The sequence below is a fragment of the Pithys albifrons genome, chromosome 13 (genome assembly GCF_047495875.1).
Source record: "Pithys albifrons albifrons isolate INPA30051 chromosome 13, PitAlb_v1, whole genome shotgun sequence".
Taxonomy (NCBI): Eukaryota; Metazoa; Chordata; class Aves; order Passeriformes; family Thamnophilidae; genus Pithys; species Pithys albifrons.
In genome coordinates, this window is record NC_092470.1 from 14,990,920 (window position 1) to 15,013,893 (window position 22,974).

The 22,974-nt window shown below is 40.1% G+C and overlaps 1 protein-coding gene across 5 annotated transcripts in view; it reads right to left on the reverse strand.

Moving 5' to 3' along the window:
• Positions 1-22,974, reverse strand: part of AKAP13 (A-kinase anchoring protein 13) — a 92,762-nt gene that overhangs the window by 28,280 nt on the left and 41,508 nt on the right. For 3 of the 5 annotated variants that reach the window (XM_071568497.1, XM_071568496.1, XM_071568495.1), the window contains 6 exons: positions 20,254-20,307; positions 17,350-17,412; positions 15,048-15,231; positions 13,660-13,768; positions 5,870-5,912; positions 4,638-4,743 (listed from right to left, as the gene is read on the reverse strand). In XM_071568497.1, coding sequence (XP_071424598.1) covers positions 4,638-4,743; positions 5,870-5,912; positions 13,660-13,768; positions 15,048-15,231; positions 17,350-17,412; positions 20,254-20,307 — 559 coding nt within the window. The remainder of the gene's footprint in view (positions 1-4,637; positions 4,744-5,869; positions 5,913-13,659; positions 13,769-15,047; positions 15,232-17,349; positions 17,413-20,253; positions 20,308-22,974) is intronic. The other 2 variants (XM_071568499.1, XM_071568498.1) reach the window with 1 other exon arrangement.

The following is a 22,974-nucleotide window of genomic DNA, read 5'->3' on the forward strand; positions in this document are numbered from 1 at the left end:
TTCCACCTCTGTTTTCCTTCCAACCAGCAACTTTTCCAATAGTTACATTCAACCCCAAGTAACCACGTGAAGCTTTTTGGGAAAATGGATCTTCTACAAACTCTTGACGTATGGTACCACAGAAAGGCTGAGGAACAAGAGCAACACCATAAAAGCTCCTCTCAACTTTCACAGACCACAATTCAACCTCTGGGCAACTCAGCTTTGGAAAGACAACAGGCATAGCCAGCTTCTCCAACTTTAGCAGAGTTCTTGCTTACTTTTCTATCATTACCATAGATAGAAAATACTACATACTAAAAATTTGAAATATTTTTCCCTGCAGCCTTTCATGGATTTGGAATTCTTCCAAACAATTTTTAAAGGAAAGTCCCCAGAAAAACTCCAAATTTGCATTATAGCAACTCCTTTGTCTTTCTATATACCAATCTACAACATGTTTACCATATGATTCAGCTCCAGGCCTGCACTTTAACTGTTACTGCAGATTTCCTGGCATCTGAAAGAAAAGCTTAACCAGAAATTGGTAAAGGCTCCTGTAAGCTTATCTTTGCATTTTGTTATTTATATGCCACATGTTCTTTGCCTAATATTGTCACAGCCCAAATATCAGAGTGCTGCAGAGCAGCCCACGTGAGCAACTGCCATGAAGTGGTTAAAAGGGGTACCAAGCTCTCCAGTCACCAGCAGGGAAACTGTTGAGCTCCCGATGACACACTTAAATAATGAGTAACTCAGCCTGAGGACTCTCCTCTTCCAGCACTTCCCAGGCAAAATGCCCAGTGTAGGAGTCTCTCCCTGCAAAGTGTCATAAACAAGAAGTCTACTTACTGGCCCCAAACGCTGTTATGTTCTGCAAATAAGCAGAACTAGAAGCATTACCATATGGAATAATCCTGTCTGAAGCAGAAAACCTGCCAGGAAGTGTCTGTGTTGCATCACATCTCCGCCTCCTTTGAGCTTGGCTCATCAACCCCCAGAAACCTCCACAGTCACATTCTCCATCCGCTGACTTGCCCACCTTTAACCATGTCCAGCCTGTCAGGATTCAAGAACAAAACTCTGCAGTTTAGGCCTTGGCTGATGGTAAAAGCTGATGCCTGGAGTTTTGCTCTATTGCCAAGTCTTGTGAAGCTCCAGGAGAAAAGATCACTCTAAGCTCAAGGCAAATCTTGTGACTCTCATGATGAAAGGAGATTTTCTACTCTATACCTGATGTCTACAGAAAAGCCCAGTAATTCTGAAGTCTGGAATAATACCCTGTCTTCATAAAAATCACTGTAAAAAACATTTTAATGAAGCTGAATGACCCCAGTAACAACAGGAAATGGGCGCACCATTTTCAAGGAGGAAACAACAAACTTCACACACAGGCTGCCAGCCACTCCACTCAAGGACAACTTCTCAAAATGAGATTTTTTTTTCCAGCTTTTTTTCCTGTGAAAGTTACTGGAACTTTATTTTAAAAAAGGATTGAAAAAACAAAACCATTTTCCTGCGTGCTATTGGAGTTGCCAGCAAGATCCGAAGCCCAGCGTTGTGGCTGAACTGACATGCACGAACAGACACGACAGGTACCGCAGCCCGAAGGAACTGCAGCAGCCGATCCCTCCCCCAAAGAACTATGAAGCTCTTACCTCCCAATGCTTAAGTCCTACCAGCTTCACTGTTATCTGAGGTACTTCTGCAAATCTATTCCATTTTATGGACATCCTTCCCCTGGGGGGCAGGAGCACTGCTCCCGACCAGCACTAGCCCATCCCCGCGGCCGGGAGCTGCCAGCAGCCTGCCGGGGGGATTGCAGGCACAGCGGAGTTGAGCAAAAGGGGGAGGGCGGGACGATTGCTGCTGACTTCCTTGAAGATGATTTTAGCTACTTTGCTGTTGCTTTCATCTTGCCCTACCCAGCTTCTACTGCTAAAATAAAAAACAACCTACTAAAACAAAAGTATACAGGCAGAAAGGGATGTGATTCGTCTTTTAGAAGTCACAAGTCACTATGAGACCATCCATTTAAAAAGTAGAGGGTAGTAAATCAAACATTCTGTAATGTTTGGGACAGAAAAAATGCAAATTTTAACATACCTCAGTGTTATGTAGCACTTCAGCAAACAAAATGCTGCAGAAGATGCCCAGAAAGAAAGGTTTTTGTGTCTTTGTGCTCCTCCTGCTCTGCACGTCAGGAATATTCCCTGTCTCCTAATCCTTTCGAACACTTACAACTCCTGCTATATACACTGAAGCGCTGTTGGTGGTATAGCACTGCCTTATTAGTCCGCAAGGCAAGGGAAAAGAGAGATTACTCATGCTAATTGTCGTCATTTCTCAGAAACTTAGTTGTTTGGGTTTTTTTTTTTCTCAAAATGACAAAGATAGAGCATGTTTTAAACTTCAAAAATGTGAATCAGGGCATGTATCTTATAGCAAGGATTCACTGCTAATCCCTGAATAACACCAAGTACATGCCAGAGATGAGTAAATTCACAAAAGCTTCTATCAGAATCCCTTACATTTAATGCTCCAAACATCCCCTTAACTTTTTTTTTACATAACTGTTTACACCATTTTCCAAAAGAGTGCTGCCATTAGTAGGCTCAGGTGTGCTTTACTTTACAGTTCATCTTAGAAAACAGTGCATTTCTGAAGGTTTGGAGATTACTAAAACCTAGCTGTTAAAGAAGTTGAAACCTCCCTCCCTCCTGACAGCACAGACAGCAGCAGAAACCAACTTCCTGTCCAACTTCCTCTTTCAAGGTTTGTTGTTTTAGTTTTTAACGCTTACGAGTCTTCCTCAGCTATAATGCTTCTGAGAAATCAATGTTCCCAATAATTTTTTTGTCAAATTATTTAAATGTACAGCTAGAGCCCTAAAAATGTTTGTAATGCAAATATATCACTGTAAGCAGAGAAGAAATTGTAATTTGAATATTCTGGTTTTTTAATTAGTAAAAATATCACAACTGATATGAACTGCAATTTCTGGAATGTGTGTTATTGTTGGGATTTTGGAGCTATTCTTTATGTACACTTTCAGATACAATCATGATATTAGTGAAATCAGCCTGCACTTATTTAACAAAAGGAGAGTAAAATTTCTCAAAGCAATTCTGTTGTATTTTCTTACATGTTCCAGCCAGATCTCTTATCTCTCTCCAGTTCTTGCTTTAGAGATTATACATCCGAAGTGCAAGGACCAGTTAATGAATTTCCAGTCTCGTTCACAGTCTGTGCAAAATTACCCTGAACTCACTGGTGTTTGCATAGAGGTTTCTATGTAAACAGATTCATTTTTTTGACATTGTACTTTGCAACAGGGAACTGCATTGTCTTAAAGCTGCTCAGCAGCAGCTCTGAGCCCCCAGGACTCGTGGCTTTGTATCTTTAAAGTCAGACCCACAAACAGGAATGGTGTGTAATTACACCTCTCAAGGGCCTTCCAAGAGTATTTACCAACATATTAACTACACACCACATAATGATAAAATACACACTGGCCACTGAGAGTTAAGGTGCTTTGAGCTTCTGTCAGACAGATAAATAGAGGTGAGGCTTAAGTAAAAAATGCCCAACCAAGCCAAAAAAAACCCCCAAACATATTTAACCTTCAGGAGACAATCTAAGGCAACAACTGCCCATTTGTGTGAAGTATTTAGCATTAATGAATTATTTCTGTAACCAGTACTGCTCCCAGGAAATTCAGCTGTGCTCAGCAGCGCTTAACTTTCGACAAATTAAACCCAGGGTTTCAAGGATGGCAAAAAGCTGGAAAAAACAAATATTTACCATCACTAAAGGTCACTGTTTGAACAACATCTCCTGCAGTACACAGAAACTTTGTGGCAAAAGTAAAAATAAAATGAAAACACACTACAGCCTTTGGCGGCCAGTCCTTTCTTACAGGTCCTGTCCTCATTTTATTAAAAACCTCTCAGTTCTGTAAAAATTAGACTCATCAATCACTACAAAGCCATAACTCATGCCAGAACACAATCCATTCTCTATAATAAATGAAGGTTCATACTGTGGGGAAACAGTAAAACAAAGAATCAAATAATCATTGTGTCTTCAAGGTTGGAAGAGACCTTCAAGATCACTCAGTCCAACTGTCAAACCAGTACTACCACTGTAATGTCTAAACCACATCACCCAGAGTTAGACCCACATGCTTCTTAAACACCTCCAGGGATGGTGATTCCACCACCTCCCTGGGCAACATATTCCAGTGCCTGACAACCCTAACAGTGAATATTTTTTTTAATATCTAATCTGAATCTCTCCTGTCTCAGCTTAGGGCCATTTCCTCTGGCCCTCTCACTGCAGGCACAGTCGCCATGTCCAGATCATCATTAAAGACCACGTCCAAAGCTGAGCCCTGAGGAAACCCAGTAGTGACCAGACACTGAGTTCCCAGAGTGTGTTCTAGGGCTCAGTTTTGGAGTGCTAAGATTTTCCATGTAGTTAGTCCCTATTACAACACAGACAATCTCCCCCTCACAAAACGAAGAAATGAAGTAAAAGAAAGTAAAGAAGAGAAAGTTGGGCAAAGATGTAAATATGGAACACAGAGCTGAAATACAGAACTCATCTCTGCTGTCTATGGACATTTCATGGCTGTATAAATCACAAGAGGCACTTACTTTGCTCTTCTTGCTGCTGGACATTTTATTCCTGAGGTAGCTGAAGGTGCGACTGACTTTTGTTACACCTTTACCAGCGGGGACACTGCTGCTTTCTTCAGATATGCTAAAATCAAAAAAGAAAAAGGTTGCTTTTATTTTTTTTCCTTTCCAAAGCATCTATTAAATGAACAGATTTTTTTTAAAGGAAAAATACATTTAATAGCCAATAGAGTCAAGGGTTGCTTCAGGGTGTTACAGCAGAGAAGGAAAAGTGAAGAAGAAATGCCAATCCAGTTGCTTTGAGATAAATTTCAAGGAATTCTTCTATCTGTTTTTAAGCAGACTATGCCATAGCACCCTCTGCTGCTCTCCTGCTCAAATAACCAGGATTCACTAATACCTTAAAGAGCAAACTCCTTCCAAGGGCATCTAATGAACTCTGAAAAAGCCTTTAACAGAAACCACACTCCCTGCAAAGCCTCCTTGAGAAATGAGAATACCAATACTGAGTTACAAACAATGGTTATGTGTCTTAATTTAGGCATTTTTAGGATGCCAGATATTTTTTGACAGTGTTTACATGCACAAACTTACGACTTCTTCAGCTATGGTAGAATAAGGAAACTATTCTTAAAATAAAGGACAAAAGTCTGTCAATAGGAAGTACAACACAAACCAAAAGCAGAACAACAGCAATACAAATTAAATCAAAGAGGAGAAAATAGCAGCAAGTAGGGGGAAGAGCCTCCCAATCATGAAATAAAGTTGAATCCATCAGTGCCACAGAGACCAGACTCAGAGCTCCCTCAGTGCCACAAACACCCTTCCTCTGGGGAAGCACTTTTAAACCCACCAGGAAGATTATCTCCTCTGAAAACTTACAAGGATGAAAAGTAACATACAAACACATGACTGTTTTGGCCACTGTTACAGAGATACAGAATTAGCCACAGGGAGGAAGAACTCCTTTTAGTGTAAAATGTAACTCACGGTTAAACTGATGGTGTGCAACAACAGATAAACTGAAGTTATCAGTTATGAATAAAAACAAAGCCTTGTTAGAGATGAGACCCAGAACCAAGTTTCACATTCTGTGATCTAAAATATTCTTCAGCATTTAGACATACAAGACTACTTTTTCACAAGTCTAACAACTTCTGATTTCAGCTAGAATGCACTGGTGCCAGGAAGGCTTTTGGGTGTCCAAACCAGAGCCCCATCAGATAGGTGATACCCCCAGAATACTGTACCTCTGAACTGAGGAACCCGTGGAGCCGCCAAACGACTGCGTACCTGGAAAACATTGGAGGGGTGGGGTTGACATGTTAGACTGCAGCCTTAGCCCACTGATTTCGAAAAACTTCATTTGCATATTTGGATGGTTCAAGAGGAAAGGGAAATGTTTTCCAGAAGTGAGTGTTTAGAATAGCCTTCATGTGCTCAGGATAAAGCCTGTTCCCTGCATCCTTAGCTGCTCTCAAATTAGATCCTGAGGTGAAAGCCTGCTTAGTATTTTTATCACTCTTCAGCAAAGGCCATGCAACTGTTAAATTTGCTGGTAAATCAGGGTGTCTGAATTAGAACTGCCAATTCAATGACAATAGGTATAAAAGAGAATCATTCTGCCACAATGCCTTTATTTATACACCACTAGAAAGAATCCATTGTATAACACATCCGAGTTTCAAGTATAAAACTCTTCTGCTTGATAAAATTATAGTTCATTTTCCCATCAAAATCCTGAAGCACTTCATAAAGAGTAAAGGAAACAAGGGGAGCCTTATTCTGTTTTCTGCAAAACGTTACCAGCCTGGGGCTTTGTCACAAAACACTGCTTGAGGAAAGGCTAAATTTCAACATGAAGCTGAAGCCCTGCCAATGGCACCAATTCTCTTTATACCACAAGAAACCTGTTTGCACGATGCATTTGGAGCAGGTCTGGGAGCTGACACCATTCACCGGAACCATCGAAGAACACAGGCTTCTGCACATATATTGCACAAAAAGCAGGATTTTGGTTGAAATTCTGTTATCATTTTAATGCTAAGGGTGAATGCAAAAGAGCTACTTGCCATCAGAGGCAAAGATGGTCCTTTATCCAAAAGCAGTAAGTGCATTAGGAAAAACTGTGCATACAATACTATGCTTTCAATATAGATTTTTCTAACCACCCATTCAAATGCCAACACAGATTGAGACAGAAATATAATTTCTTAATATTGAGAAACTAAAATACAGGCATACCTCATTGCCCAGTGCCTACTTGGAGATGTGTTAATATTCCTTTGTAAAATCTTTCACCTCATTAACGATCTATACCAAATACCATCTAAGTTGGTAATACTGTAATATATATGAAATGAAGTCTACTATTCAATTTCCCATAAGGGATATTACATTTTTATATAACATCCAGTACCTAAGAGCCTATTAAGATCACACAAATAACTTACAGACTCCCAAGTCCCTGGCTAAAGCTCCAGTGACTCTGGTTCACATCTCAGTTCTAGTTTGCTTTTAACTTGACTTAAGCCTCCTTAATATTTTCTTTTTTTAAAATCAATTCATCAGTTTCACTGAATTTAAGTATTCACAAACTTTTTTGTTTCTTTGAAGTTAACATAAGGAATATGAAGAAATGCTGAACCAGAAGTTGTTATAATTTGATATTCTTGACTGGTTTTCAGCACCTTGAGAAAGTATGTTGCATGGAAACTTCAATTCTGTATCATTTATCTTTTTTTACATTAGTGTTTTACCATAAAAATGGGGAATTTGATGCTGGCAGGCAAAATGGATCCAGACAAAAATCAAGGTCTGTTTATGATTTCATTTTTGAGGTTGTACTATAACATCATATAATTAATACTGTTGCAAGCCATAAAAGCCATGAAGGTAAGAATAGAAAAGCACCTTCAGGTTTGGTTCTGAAGTAGAAGAGGGGAAGGAAGGTTTATTTTCATAACCTTTTGTTTCATGTCATGAACAGGATCAAAACTGAAATGCTAAAATTGACCTCACAACAACCTAAAAAGTCTAGTTGTTTTTTTTTCAAAAGCCAGAACTGCTATTTATGTCCAATGAACTTGGGCTAGCAGCCACATATTAGTGTATTTACATGAACACCTTTAGGCACCACCCACCTAATTATTTCATGTGGTATCTGGACTTGAAATAATTTATCAAGATCCATTACGTAGAAAGCAGTGACTGCACTAGGACATCCCAAACCAATCTGCAGCTCCCTAATGCTGGCAGTAATTAAACTTTTGTGGGTCAAGAAATCCGAAGGCTTCATAATAGCTGTCCAACCACCTGAAATCCATGTCTTAAATATACCATATAAACAAAAAAACACAACTAATCCTCCACACTCAGAAAAACAGGCATGGAGAGACTGAGGAGCAGTAACTGAAATTCGAGTGCAATCTCAATGCTAACACAACTGTCCTCTTATGAGAAATGAACCCTGAAGATGGGAAAAGATAAACTGGTCTGGGATTACTACATGAAAAATGCCCATGGCCAAGGCAGTCTTAGAAACAGCTGTGGCTAAACCAACCTTTACGTGAAGTCACCAAAGTACCCTCAAATACACAGGAATAAAAGACATGTAAAGAGAACATTTCTGTTTGAGACAATATCTGACATTATTTTAAATGATCATCATTAACAGGAGCACTGTTGGAGAAGAGAAGGTAAATTCTGGGAAGCAGAAATAGCCTCTAAAATTGTCATGCCCTAACATGACTATTAGATGTTACTTAATAGGTTGGATGCTCAAAGCAAACAAACAAAAATAAATAAAATAATAAAAAAATAACCCAAACCCACACATGTACAAACAACCTTCAAACCCCAAAAGAACAAAACTCCCCCAAAACCAAGAAAAAATTCCAAATCTACCAGAAAGTTTAACTGAGGGTAATTTTTACTGTGGGACTTCAGCACAGCACAGCTGTGTTTGCAGTTCACTTTGTGGAGATCACAAATAGTGAGTTTTGTCAAAGGCAAAGAGAAGAAGAGAGCAAAGAGGAAGGAACTTAAATATTGGAATGGGTAATATCACACCTGGGCACAGGACTTTCTTGAAGGAAGGGACAAACCCACAGTGAAGACTAGGAATGGAAATGGAGCAGAATTTAGATACCTACAATATGGATGGTGTGGAGATTGTTTTAAATTCAGGAAGCAACCAAAATCTGTTGGACTGGAAAGCAATTCCCCCCATCCCAGTATGGACACAAGGAATGTGTCTGGTTTATTTCAACAGTCTAATAAAAGAAGCTTAAGAAATAGGAAACATTTTCAATTATCTTTGATATGCCTGTTAAAAAAGCCAATAGGGGTCTAAATTACTTTAATTCTGCCTCAGTTGGGCTTCTTTCAGCAACAGAGTTTGCTGGAGGGGAAAAAAAGCTATCAGATAACTCTTCCCTGTTTCCCACAAAACTACTTTGATAATAATACCAGGACCTAGATGTGAATACCTTGAGGATTCATGGTGTTTGACTGCAATGTGTGCTTTTTGCTTAGGAGGAGAACTGCGAAGTTGCTGCCAAGATTTTCAGAATTTAATAACTGGGGCACTTCTCTTCCACTGAGCAATGTACTCACTCTCACCTGTGGAGGGCAAGGATCTACCTCTGCTGCCAACTCCATGCCCTGCAACAATCTTGAGGCAAGTATTTTGCTTTTAATAAAAAGGTAAAGATTATATTGCTGGTCAGAATGGCAGGTGATGATATTTGCCACACAGATACCTGGATGAGACACGACGGTGCTGATGCACGAGATTCTTTGGATTATATTCCTTTTATTCTGCCATTAGTTAGTATTCAGATACAAGACTAAGATAATGCTGTTAGGCATCGTGCAATGGAAAGGTTAGTTCAGTATTTGCAAGGTGAAATTCCAAGGTATAAAGCAGAAAACTGGATTTCCCTTTGTTTCCACCCATAATGCCTGCAACACACAGAAAACGATTACTTACTATCCAACTCCTCCTCCTCATCACTGGAAGAAGAGCCAATAGAAAAGAGAGTTTTAGACTTAGGAATGAGTGGAGAGATGCTGAAGGAGAAGGAGATTCGTCTCGATGGTCGAGTCCGGGCCTGGGCTGAGAAGTGGGTTAACAGCAGACATTAGAGCATGCTTGAAAATGTGTTTAATAATAAAAAGGAGAGGAAAGCAGCCAAAGCAAACTAAAACCAAAGCAAAGGAAATGTCTGCAAAGCAGCTGGCTCCAGAAAAGGCACAAGAAACAAAGAATTGAGAACGTGCAAATTCCAGAGGATGCAGGTCTCACTGCATGCATAGCTCGAGGTTCGAGGCTTTCCCTATTTCTGCTGGTGTCTTTTTTGTACGACCTCCTAATAAAGACTTACAAGGAAACAGTTCATTTCCCAAACACACTACCAAAAACAAAGTGGGTCTCTGGACAAAGGGCATCAGCTTCACTGAAAGAACTGCCAGGGAATCAAACTAGAACAACTCAAGATATTTATTTGAAGGTGCTTTCCGCAGCTAAACAACACAGCAAATCTGCCAGATATTAGAAAGGACAGTTTATCTGAAGTGCTGACATAATGTATCGAGGAAGGTTCTTGCCACTTCTGTTTCTAAAAAAATACCAAAATTTTAATAATATTATGCCCTTCAAAATTTCCAGCTTTAAAAAGGAGACACTTAAACTTCCTTTCTATTCTTCCAAAATAAAACAGGAAAAACCAAGCATCTCTTCTGCCTTCTTCTAAAACTCACAGTCCTTTCTTTTAAGAAACGGCCTAAACATGAAAAAAGAGCCTCTGCACCCTCTTCTGTCCTCATCTGGAAGATGCCTACCAAACAGAGTGCCAAACTCACCAGTCAGTCTGTGACATCAAATCTATTTACTCTGAAGAGCAGGCCTTGCATAGCAGCAGCTTTGCAACAATTCTTTTTAAGTACAATCTTCTCCAAAAAGAGATGCAGGAACCAGAGAGCCACTTTTCACTGAAACTTGGATTCCCAAAGGCTGTGTTTCCCAAACCTTTTCTTCATACAAGCACAACTGAAAACCTCTGAGCTGTGATCTGACTGCTGGATACCCGTGGCTCACACGGTCCATCAGCGTGTCCTCAGGAAAGAAAACTGGGACAGGGTTGGAGAAACTCTGGGACGGGTCTGACCTAAGGGCCCTACTTAAGCACCTACATTAAACATCTTCAGTGCATATAATCAGGCACTTTTAAGTCATTCCATGGATAAATCAATCCACTTGCACAACAGGGAAAACAGGCTAAAGATTTAATCAGTATTAAACTTCCAAGAGAAAGAAGAAGCAATTATTGCTCTCTTTGAATAAAACATGCCCTTTCAGCCACACACAATGAGAATTTTTTGCATTGCTGATATCATAGGCCAAAACTGAATTCAGAAAATATAAATATTGTCCAAGGAATATCCAATGCAATGCAAAGCAAACTCCCCAGAAATTTCCTTCAGCCATTAATCATAAACACCAATGGCCCAGAGGCAATTCGACTAAAATGTGTGCACACTTATCCAACGTAAGCAGAACACCCTAGAGGGACCTAATGTAAGGCATTTAACTTGAAGAATTCTTAGCAAGACTGGTGCATTAACTTTGTTTAGACTGCCTTTCAAAGGAGTTGTTCTAGTGTTCCAGACCTGAAGAATATGATTAGGCAACACTGCTTTTTATTCTGTAGTCTACTGTCTATTTAGAGTACAAGTCAAGATGAACAATAATCCTTTACTGTAAATTAAACCACCTTCTCCAGCACAGTTCAACTTCCATTTCAGTGGTTTTATTAATAGCAATTCCTGGCTTTATAACAATACTCCACACTGGAAATTCGCTCTTCCAAGGCCGAAAACATTCTTCCGAGCACTCCAGCCAACAGCTCTTGTGACCTCCCTCTATAAAATGCTGAAGGATTAACAGTTGTGAATGGCCACAAGAGCTCTTGGAACATCTGAGAAATCAGATGGAGTGTGAGATATAAGTGCAGTCTTGGAAACTGCTCCTGCCTCAACACACATGACAATAAATGGTAAAAATAAGAGAAATTTCACCATATATTTATTAATTTGGATTTAGTTTTTAAATTTTTTGTGCATTGCACGTTGTTTTCTTCTCATTCAGACACAGCTACAGGAACCAGATAGGGGGGGTTAAATTTTTTTTAACATCTACCACAAAATTATGCAAAATTATTGCAAAATTATGCAAAATCATTTCCAAGAAATCAATGATTTACTCTTGCACAACTCTGAAACATTCTGCTGAATAACATGGCTGTCAAACCCCAGTGACACACGGAAGTTTATGCACTGAGACCTTCTAAAAGGCACTAAAGCTAATTCACATGACATATGGTCACAACTCAAGCAACACTATTCCTCTTTTAAAGTGACTAAGGAAGAATGAAGTAAAAACAGAATCACAGAATGGTTCGAGTTGGAAGGCACCTTAAAGATCCAATCCCCCTGCCATGGGCAGGGACAACTTTCACTAAACCAGGTTGCTCAAAGCCCCATCCTGCATGACCTTGAGCACATCCACGGATGTAACACTCACAGCCTCTCTGGGTAATTTACTCATATCAACCACTCAAATGCACTGATCTTCAAAAAAGAAGACTAATTCTGCTATTTCTTCCACGGCCCCTCCAGAGATCTTACTACATCTTCTCTTTATTTCTCCACAGGACCATTGTGCCTAGGCTGACTCTAGAAGAACATGGAATAATCAAAGCTGTCTACCACCAGCTCAGGCCTCTGTGGCATTTTTAATGTGGATAATAGGACAGCAAGGAGCAGAAAGGCAACCCCCACCACGGGCCTGAAGGAAAGTATCAAGGCAGACAGGGATGAGCCTCAGCCATCCAGGCTCACTCAGCCACTGACAGTGTGTTTTTGGGGAGCAAGCAAAGTTCTTTATGCTGTTTGTTCAGCAGCTGGGTGCAATGCCAATAAATTGGCTGCTTCAAAAAACAACAATGAAGGCTTTCAGACCAAGGAGGGAAGCAGAAGCACCAGTGCACAGGGCAGGATCCGGCCTCTGGGCGGGACAGAGCTGCCCATGTTTTGGTTACCATTGCTGGGGGACACATCTGTTCCGCCACATTCTTATTAACCATGGAATAATCATAGTGAAGAATTTAAAAACGTCTCCTCAAAAGCATAATCCCAGTGAGCTTCCTCCAGCAAGCCTCCTCCTCCATGAATAAAACACCTTTCTCAAGCGCCTATCCCTTTTTCAGCTTTGCAAGGAAGAAGCACTGAATGAAGAGGAAAGATCAGAGACCATCACTAATTTACAAGACATGAGCCAAGATGTCAGTTTGGTTTCTGGCTGGCAATTAATAAAATGAAAACACGTGGAATCCAGCCCTTCCTAAGCACATCCAGCTGCAGCCTTCTGAATGACTTTTTCAGCTGAAAGAATCAATTCAGTCAAGTTGCAAAATTAAGTGCTTGTTATCGCTATGATTAAGCTAAACTGGAAAATTTCATAGAGTCATCTTTTATTATTTTCTTCAAGAATGAGATTCAATAAATTACCCCCAACTGCTCCAAAATATTTGATGCAAAATGAATAGCAACAAACTCCTCAAAGGAGACCAAGACATAGATTCTCAAGTTTCCATGTATCAACTTTAAAGAATCTAGATGCAGGGAAATAAGATATCAAGTGGAATTTACCTGACATCAAGGGAAGAAATTATGACAGGATGTAAAATTAATTTTTTTTTTAAATAACAAACTCAATATAGTTTTCATACCAGTAGTCTAATTAACGAAAAAAACCCCAAAGAAACCGAACATACTAGGGGTACACTGGGAAGAACAAAACTAACCTAAACAAGTTCTTCTGCCCTTCCACCCACAATTCCATTCAGCAGTGAAACATATTTCACATAATACAGGAAAGCAAGAGCAGCTACTAGTGCACATTCTGCCTTGGGAAGGTAGCAAGATACACTCAATAATACAGATGACAGCGTGGATAAGGGAAAACTGTGTTACTCACTGTCGAGCACAGGTTTGCTAATTGACATCAGAGACATGGATTTGGTCAGTGGAGATGAAGCAGCAGAAGAACAGAAATTAAATCCTTGTGGCTGTGATGTCTGATGAGCCTGCAGAACAAGAAGAACCATACTGAATAAATACATCAAGAATGACAGAACCATCCAACTTCAGATCCCAATTTAGTGTTCACGATTACTGAAATTCTCACTTTGAAACAATGAAACAGTGAAAAATTTAAACAATCCCAGCATAAAGTAAAAGGTGAAAAAATCAAGTACCATGAAAAGTGTAATCAATGTTACACAGGTGATATGCAACATTTTGTTTTGTCTTTCAAGTGTAAGACAACTAATTATGCAACAGAGAGACTCTGGCTACTTGATTTTCTTGCAAGATATTACAAGACAGATATTGTTAACTGTCCAAGGGTCACTGGAATTACTGCCATGACTCCAACTCCTCAGCATAATTTGACTGTGGTCCAACATAGTAAAAAAATCTGATGCTTAGCAGGGTGTTCCCCCAAAATGCCATTCCCCAAAGCAAGAGAAGACATGAAAGCTGTGACATAACAGCTCGACAGGCCAGATCTTAAGTTCCATCTACTGCCTTGATGTACAGCAGTGACTCTATAAGGCAAACAGACTGGATAGTTAATAGTTCTGACATCAATCCAGAAAATACTGTGGCTGAAAATTCCAATTCAGAAATCCAGGGTATTTATATTATTAAAGACAATAATTACTTTTTTAGTAACAATTTTCAGGGACTCTCATAATATTGTGGCACATCTGTCTCAAGAGCTATCACAGACTTCTACTCCAGAGAGGTTACTCTACATTTTCTTGATAAGCAATTACCATTTTGCTTAATTGTTGCTTATAATAATAAGCCTTTTGATTCTGGTTGCACCTATGAAGGAAAAAATATCCTTATTTTCCTTCTACAATATGAAAATAAACCTGAAAACTTTAGCAAATAAATCTTTACTTGGTATTTGCATGTATTTTAGGACTGCAAAAGGCAGCATAAGTATTAATTGCAGAAGCAACATATTTGATCAATATAATCCCAATATCCATGCTAAAAATTAAATAATTTTTCCATAATTACTCATGCAATTGGTGAAAGAAAACTGGAAAGTTTCTTGTTCTTACCTAAGGCTTTGCCAATTGACCATGTTGCCCCAAAGAACCAAACAGCAAATTTAAGACAGTTGGAGATTCCACCATGTTAAAGATGGAAGATTTTTAACATTATATATATATATATATGCATACATGCATACAGGGTGGAAGCCTTTGTGAGACTGTCACTTGGGAAAATGACTTTCAAAATGGTGATGTAGCATTTTCCTGACATCTAACAATAGCTGGACAGCTTTACCTGGTGATCGTAGTCTCTGATTTCTCCTTGCTCGAGTTCTTCAGTGAGCAGGACCAGGGACCCACACTGATTGCTGCCAAGTGGACTCCGCCGGAGGTCTTTGGAGCTCAGAGAAGAAGCCTCCAAGTTTGTAGAGGGCTTTTTGTTCTCACCAGAGTCTCCAGCAAGGCCTTCTAGGCTGTAACTAAAGAGAAAGCAAGAGGTTAGATGCTGACAAACTCCTAGGGAACAGTGTCTTTCAGCACAGAGCACCTCCAAGTGTGAAACACATGGCAGTCACTAACTGAACTGTGCAGGGAAATGCAGGTGTTACTGCTCAACATGTAACTTCTATTTTCTTCGGAGCAAAGAGCAGCACCTTTATGCTCCTAATGAGACACAGCAGTTGCCTGAACAACCATTCAAACCCCTGGTCAATAGCCTTTCCTACTGTTTTTGTCTCTTCTTCTTGAGCAGTGCACAGGAAAATCCAGAAACATCCCTTCTAAAGATTTTGGTATTTCCACATATTCTCTTTTCTAGCTTTTTATTGGGCTCTCCCTTGGAATAAAGCCACCCAGATTAAAGTACCTTGTATAGCACAGTGCTGCCTGTCCTGGAGCAGCACCCCTCCCAGCAGCCACATCAGCTGCTGTAACATTCATCTCTGCAGACACTAAATGTATTTTAAAACTTGCCACTGCATAAAGTTTTGGCACTGATAAGATCCCTCTTTCTGTCAAAGCCGGTTTCTTTTTTTACCTCTTCTGTGATCTTTTTTTTGGAATTCAATAAATGTTGTCACCCCCTCTTTCATATGGGACTATTTAATCTGGTAAATCTTGCCCTAATATTCTGCTTCTGACCCTCTTGCTCCTTATGCCCAAGCATAACAAACTCACTGAAATGCCAGTGTGGGATCATGTGCAAGCTTTACAGATTCACCTCCCAGTAATGAGCACAATTCCATCGCTAATGTTTGATTTGAAAATCACTAAGTCCTCCAAGGCCTACCCTGGATTTACCGAGGCCAATCATGACATCTAAGTGGCCAACAAGCTGACATGTAAACAAATGAAAAGGAAAACACACTCCAGACTGTGCAAATGATTTAAACAACCAGAGGAGCTTTAAATTCAGATAGACTTGCAGAGTGGTGCTTAATGTTCTGGAGTCCCTTAGAAGCATTAAGTGATTGATAAATATGCACCTTGAAAGAAAACATTGCAATAACCATTTAATAAGTAGATTTAGTATATTGAAAACACTGTTTTCATGGTAATTAATGAGAAAAAAAGGCTGGTTGAAGCACTGATCATTTAATTCGCTTTAGGAAGATTGCAACTCATCAATGTATATTCTCAGCAGGCACTAAAAACTTTATTCTAAAACACCTGTAGAGAGAAATAATTTTTATTTATTTAGAGCAGAATATTTTTTTCTTACTTCCCAAAGTGGTAACAGTAATGGTACACAGAAAAAATTATGTACTAGTGACAAAATCAGCTAAAACTTGCAAATATTAGCTCATTAAAAAGTTATTAGTGGGTGATACTGGTCTGTAGTTTGCTGATTGAAGTATATAGACCAATACTATAATTAAATCTGTAACAGGAAAGACAGATTAACTTCAGATTTTACTCTTCAGACAAAGAGTTCAGTAGTTCTAGTCACAACCAGCCAGAACAGTCAGAGATAATACTAAAAAGCTATAAAATCTGGGGGGCTGGCTTCCAAGCAATATTAGGTGTAAAGTTGTGACCTGCAAACATCAATCTCAACTCTGTGACTTTCTACAGAAGATGCAAGCTTTAAGTGCCTGGGAGATTTTCATCTGTGATGATCAGACTGGTTTTTCATAGTAGGTTTTACATGATTAGTATCTTTGAAAGAAAAAACTACATCTTTCAATTTACAAAGAGCAAATCTGTATGAACTTAAAACCTTTATTCGATTATCTGGAACAGAGTAGTGCTGAATCATATTTAATCTTGTTCTGATTCTCTGGCTGACATAATTATCATTATGATCATTGCTGCGGAAAAAACATGGCTTAACGTCATCACAGAACAGAGCAGCTCAACCCAACAGTGCAGCTTCTTTAATGCTGGAGGCCAGTGAAAAGCAGCCACCACCTTCACCACCTGCACCCCAGCTCAGAAGATCCATTCCCAAGATTAATTGCTGAAAAAGCAGACCAAGAAAACAAACACATGCACACTTCAGCCAGAGCAGCAGTGGGAAAGGTGATGCACAAAAAGCTGACAACAGGGTGTTTGCAGTGCTCCTCTGCTGCTGCACACCATACTTGTTCATACCATACCTTCTACAAGTAAAGTCAGGACCCATGGCAATGTACTGTACGCCTGAGGGACACCAGCTCAAACTAGGAACATCAAAAGAGGCAAAGAAAGGAAAAGGGCAGTGATTATTGGATTGTTACAGAACAGGGGAATGGTAGAAGACTCACTTTTACATGTCTTGAAAAAACCCCAACCAACAAACTCAGAAACAATGCAGTGCCATATGCCTTGTTGCACGAACACAGCACAGTGCCCAAAATGCCCAAGGTTACCAATGCACAGGTAGCAGGAACAGCCCATGTGTTCCCCAAACCAATCCCACTGGTTTACAATGTACTGGAGAAACCACTCCTTGTGGGGAGGGAAGTTTTTTTGGAAAAACATGACTGAAACATACCAAAGCCAATTACTGCACAAGTAATCACATACAGCCGTTGTGTTAGTAATGATTAGTATTTTTCTGGTAACTCTCATCCTTGAATCAGAAAAAGAATTCCTTATAGATATTTAATAGTTTAAGTCCCCTCCATAGATATATTAACAACCTCACACTACACTTAGGAAAAATAAGGAAGGAGACATTCTGAAAAGCTGCAAAGCAAGTCAGTGAAAGAGGCTGAAAAGAAACAACAGACTCATCTTACTATTAACTTGGGATTAAATCAAGAGTGCTTCTGATTAGAAAAGCTTTCAGCTCCCATACCCCAAAAGAGTCCCAAAGTTGCACCATGAAAGACATAAGAAATGCAAATACAGAATGCAAATATTATGGTTTCTATTTTAAACACTGCTTTTGTTATTTTTGCTCTGTCAGCTCATGGCCCAATTACAGGTTTTGCAGACACAGATAAATCCATCTTCTTGTCAGCTATGACACATAAATGATCCCTAAATCCTGGAAAAGCTGTCCAGGAAACATATATTGTCTGAAGGGAATTTTGCATCAGCACAGATCTGCCAGAGCAGCACGGCACAAGTCCTGCTCCCAGCCCCTGGCCTGTGATCCATGCATGGAGAGAGAGGACATGGCCAGAGAATGCTGTGCTCTGGGACATGGGACTACAACAGTAGAACAAGTCCAAGCATTCCTGGGCCGGGAACTGTGAGTGCCAGAAGCCTCCGAGAACACAGGGGAGGTTTAAACCCACTGACTGCATCGTGTCGTGCCAAGTCCTTATACAGTGTCCACACACAATATTGGAAACATTCTAGAAGAGTTTGACTGTTTGTGTTCAATGGTTGAGTTCAAATAACTGCTACCTGTTTTATAAAGGTATTAATTGGGTGAGGATACACCCAAGTGCTAAAACTGTAAGGAAGGGAAGTAGAAGGATGGAAGAAGAGCAGCTGTATTTACGTAGGAGGAAGCCTGAAAGTGGTGTAAGATCTCAAAGAAGGAAAAAGATCTTTTGGCAAGGGCTGTAGAAAGCACTCTTGCAGGATCACAGTCCTGCTAGGAAGCCACCCACACCATATGGCAACACCATAAAAAACAAACAAGATCAATGCAGAGCACACAAAATGCCTCCAGAGAAGACAGCTTGGGGAAGGGGGATGAGCTGTTACCTACACCAGCATAAGCTGCTGGAATCAGTTTCAGGCTGCTGCTCTGCAAGTGGGGTTAGAGAGGATGGTACCAAAATGGTTGGGAGGCCAGAAAAAGAGAGGTCGCTTATGAAAGAATTACCACACATTTCAGATAAGACTAGGGACTTTAGGTTGCTATTTGAGACATTTTCTTTATTCTATGTGTAAGCTCAGTATTTCAAGTTATTTTGACTCTAAATAGTAACACAGCTTCTACAGGGGAGCCTTAAGAGAAGAGATGACTGAAAAAGATGTTCATTTGCATGAGCTGAGAAGATAAGCACTGCACTGCTTCCTCCAGAGCACTGTGATGCAAATAGAATGGCTTCTTAGAAATAAAAAACTGTGTTGTTTCTTGTGCTTTTTTTTCTTCCTTTTTATTTTTAAGAGCTCTCTCCTGAACTGTACAGCACTGCTCTCAGGGCTTCATTTATGGCGACGCATGATAAGGCACAGGGATTTTTTTGGTCATAACATCACAGTAACATCTTTTGCACATGTGGAAATGTGGTAGTTTGTTTACACAAACATCACCCCATCCATTTCAAGAGAAGTGAAATACTGAGTTAACCTGCCATAGGAGGAGAGGTAGCAGGCTGTGGGAGATGAGAACAGGTTGAATCACTGAAGGGCAGAGGCTAAACTGCTCTATTTCCTTTAGCCTAAAATGTCTTAGTGTGGACAATCCACATCTGCTGTGTCAAAAATTAAGTGTCCTGTTTTATATATTAATAGACAACACAAAGGTAATGTAACTGAAAATGCATATCTGCATGATGGAAGAGGATTTGAAAAAATATGAAAGTTTCTATAGAGAGGAAAACCACATGGAAGTAAAGAGAAAACCAGAGCTTGTTTCCTATTTTTTTAGGAAGATAACAAGAGCAAAATTAAAGCCATTTAATTCAACCAGCTGCAGATCTGCAGAGTGTCACTAAATCTGAGAGTGCATCTGATCCATTCCCTCCTCACGTGCCCCTTCTGCAAGTCTTGCCAGGAGTCTTTGATGTGGTTTAAATCCCAATCACACACAATGCTCCCAGGTAAACAATTATTTTAACGCAACTCCAAATCTTACACCTGGCAAAAGCCAATTAAATGATATGTGAGATTTCTCCACGTTATTAACATATCATCCTGGAGAAAATGACTAGAAGCATGTGCTTTGTGGGGCACAAAAACTGCCCTGGGTCAGACTGGAGAGGGAAAGCAGCCAAGCAGGATGCACAGCTCTAATGCCAACGCTTCCAGAGATATTATGGGTTTGCTAACATGAGAGTATAGAGTTAGTACACACTCAAACACAAACCAGTTAGTCACATTAGTTGGCTTTGTACCTTCTCCTATGAATGGGAGGCTTCTTTATACCATCCCCCAGAACTCGCATTGAACTGAAAATGAATCATGGAGAGTGGTCAGCAGCTTGAATAGAAAAAAAATGAACAAATGGCAGCTAAAGGATTAATATCCCTGACACACAAACAGAGGGAATGGACATACAGGGAAAACACAAAATTAAATACTGAAGGAAGTAATGAGTCTCTGTGTTCCTCCTCTCCTTTACAAATAGATCTGAGTTTCGGTTCTTGTACTTCACACAGAAAGAAGATTGTACAGGTATTGACCATGTTGCAACTTTGCTGCTGCCAAAGCCAGTCAATTTGAAGTTTAGACAAGGCTAAACTCTTTGACAGAAGCTATTAGCAACAGTGATCAACACCAGCTCCAGTTCTGCAGTGCTTAATCCATTAGTGAAAAACAGGGGCGTTTCTTCCCGGCTGGAACGTTAAACACACTGCAGCATTGTTGAAAGACAGGCATTTCAAATCCGCTATGAATGTCAGGAATTAACCCAAGGATGATCATCCTTTTGTGGCAGCCTTGTTAGTTTTCTTTGCATTTTTAATAGCAAAATGTAGACATGAGGATTACCCGTGAAGTGTGTTTGAGGAGAGACGGGAAGCAGAGGGGAACTGAGCATATTTTCACATTTCATTTAAGATTATTACTTTTTTTTCTGATCTTTTTTGTGAATAAACTTTTATGCTTGTCCCTCTTACAAAGAGATAACATGAAACAGTGGAAAAGACCAAATCCGACAAAAGGCTGATTTTTTTTCTGTTGGCTTTTTGGGTCCTGTATCAACAGCTCTATTTAAGCTTGACTTAGCTGTAACTTCTCACAAGGTGAAAGACTATTCTTGGTGTGGATGGGGGCTGAACCAGGCTGCAAGTCCTTTGCTGGGACAGAAGGCAACTCTCAGAGTTCAACTGATGGTGCAGAGTCTGCAAACCCATTCCTCTTCCTGGCTCCACAGCCCAGTTCTAAGCCTTGGTCTGGTCTTGCTGGCAATTACACTTTATTTGGGTAATTTCTCCCTATTTAATGAGTGCAACCTGCTCACCTATAGAGCAGAGAAGTGCCATGGGTGCCCGTGGGAGGGGAGGGGGCATAGACAAAGGGTGGCAGGTGGTGAGAGCAGCAGAGATCCAGCCCAACAGCCGGACAAATCTCAGCTAAGGCTTGTGCTCCATGTTACTTCACTTCAAAGGTTTGCAAAAGTCAAATTACAATAAGGGCTTTTCACCTTTGAATGGAAAAGCATCTATTGCTTGTGAAATAAATGAATAAGGAAACATTCCAAGTTTAACTGATTTCAATGAAAGTCACTTGTTCACATTTCACTTTCTCAGTATTTGTTGTTGCTCACTAAGCAACCGCAGTCTCAACATCACAACAGCCACGTATCAAAAGAACAAAGAAAACAAGAAAATAACAAACCAAATAATCCAAATTCCTTTCTAACAGAAGCATAAAAACAAACATGAACCAAATCAGCACCATAGACCCACCCATCTTTTTTTTTTTAATTAACCTACGTGACAGCTATCCTCATGCAGCCACAGCTGTATCTGAGAACATATGAGAACAATTACTGTTCCTTTAACTCAGATTTTCTTACATTTACAATGAATGTATTTTTCCCTATCAGAAACAGCCTCCGAATCTGATGCAGTAGAATTTAACCCCATCTGTTTGGTGTTATTACCCTCAAAAATCCTTACGCGACAGGCCCTACACTTAAAAATAAATGTCTCCAAATGAGTTTATGAACTTATGGACTCATTCTGTCATAAACATGCAAGTATGCCTTATGCTGACTCTTTTGTACCTTAAAAAAGACAAGTATTACTTAATTTATGTAAATATTTCTTGAGGACCAGGAATGAAGCTCAAAAAGGTGACAGTGGTAGAAAAAAACAGTAACAAATCTTTCACCCTGTGTTACTCAGAGGGTCCTGAATGTTTTTCATCATTGACTTTGAAATCTGAAGGGTCTACAATATTCCCTTAGTGATACCCACAGCTCATAATGTGTGAAAGATGCACACATTCCTGATGGGAGGCTGCAGCCCCTCCCTGGATTATCCGAACAGGTCAATAACAATTTACCAAGAATCCATTGTGAGCGATCAGTTTTAATTTAATGCCATCCATAACCAAATGCAAAGGCTCCCTTTATGTTAAGAGCAGATCCATGGCCATGATGACAGCAGCGGGCAGATGGAGATCTGTGTGATGAGCTGCAGGGAGGATACAGCAGTCTGGCCCTCCTAAAACAACTCAGTTGTAATGCTCTGGAAGCATTAACACACATGGCCAAACCTCCACTGGATTCAGAACATGCAGGGTTTAACCCCAAGTGTCCGGCAGCCTGGATGCTGAGCCGTGCAGAGCATTCGCAGGGAACCTTACATCAGTTACTGCTTATTGGTCTGCACCTTCCTTTACTCCATCTTCCCGCTGAGACGGGGGACTGAGCAACTTTTCTTCTCACAGTCATTTGGTCCCAGCATCTACACACTCAACGTGGCTCTTACACCTCTCCCACTTATATCTTCTGAAGGAATAAATGGGAAAACTTCTCTTTTTTGTGGACACCACCAGGGGCATTGGTGATGAGTTAGGTGGGACTTACTGTCAATGACAGACTGAGGTGGAATCAATTCTGAGAGACAGGGATGACCCATCTCACCACTATGAACAGTCCCTCCAGA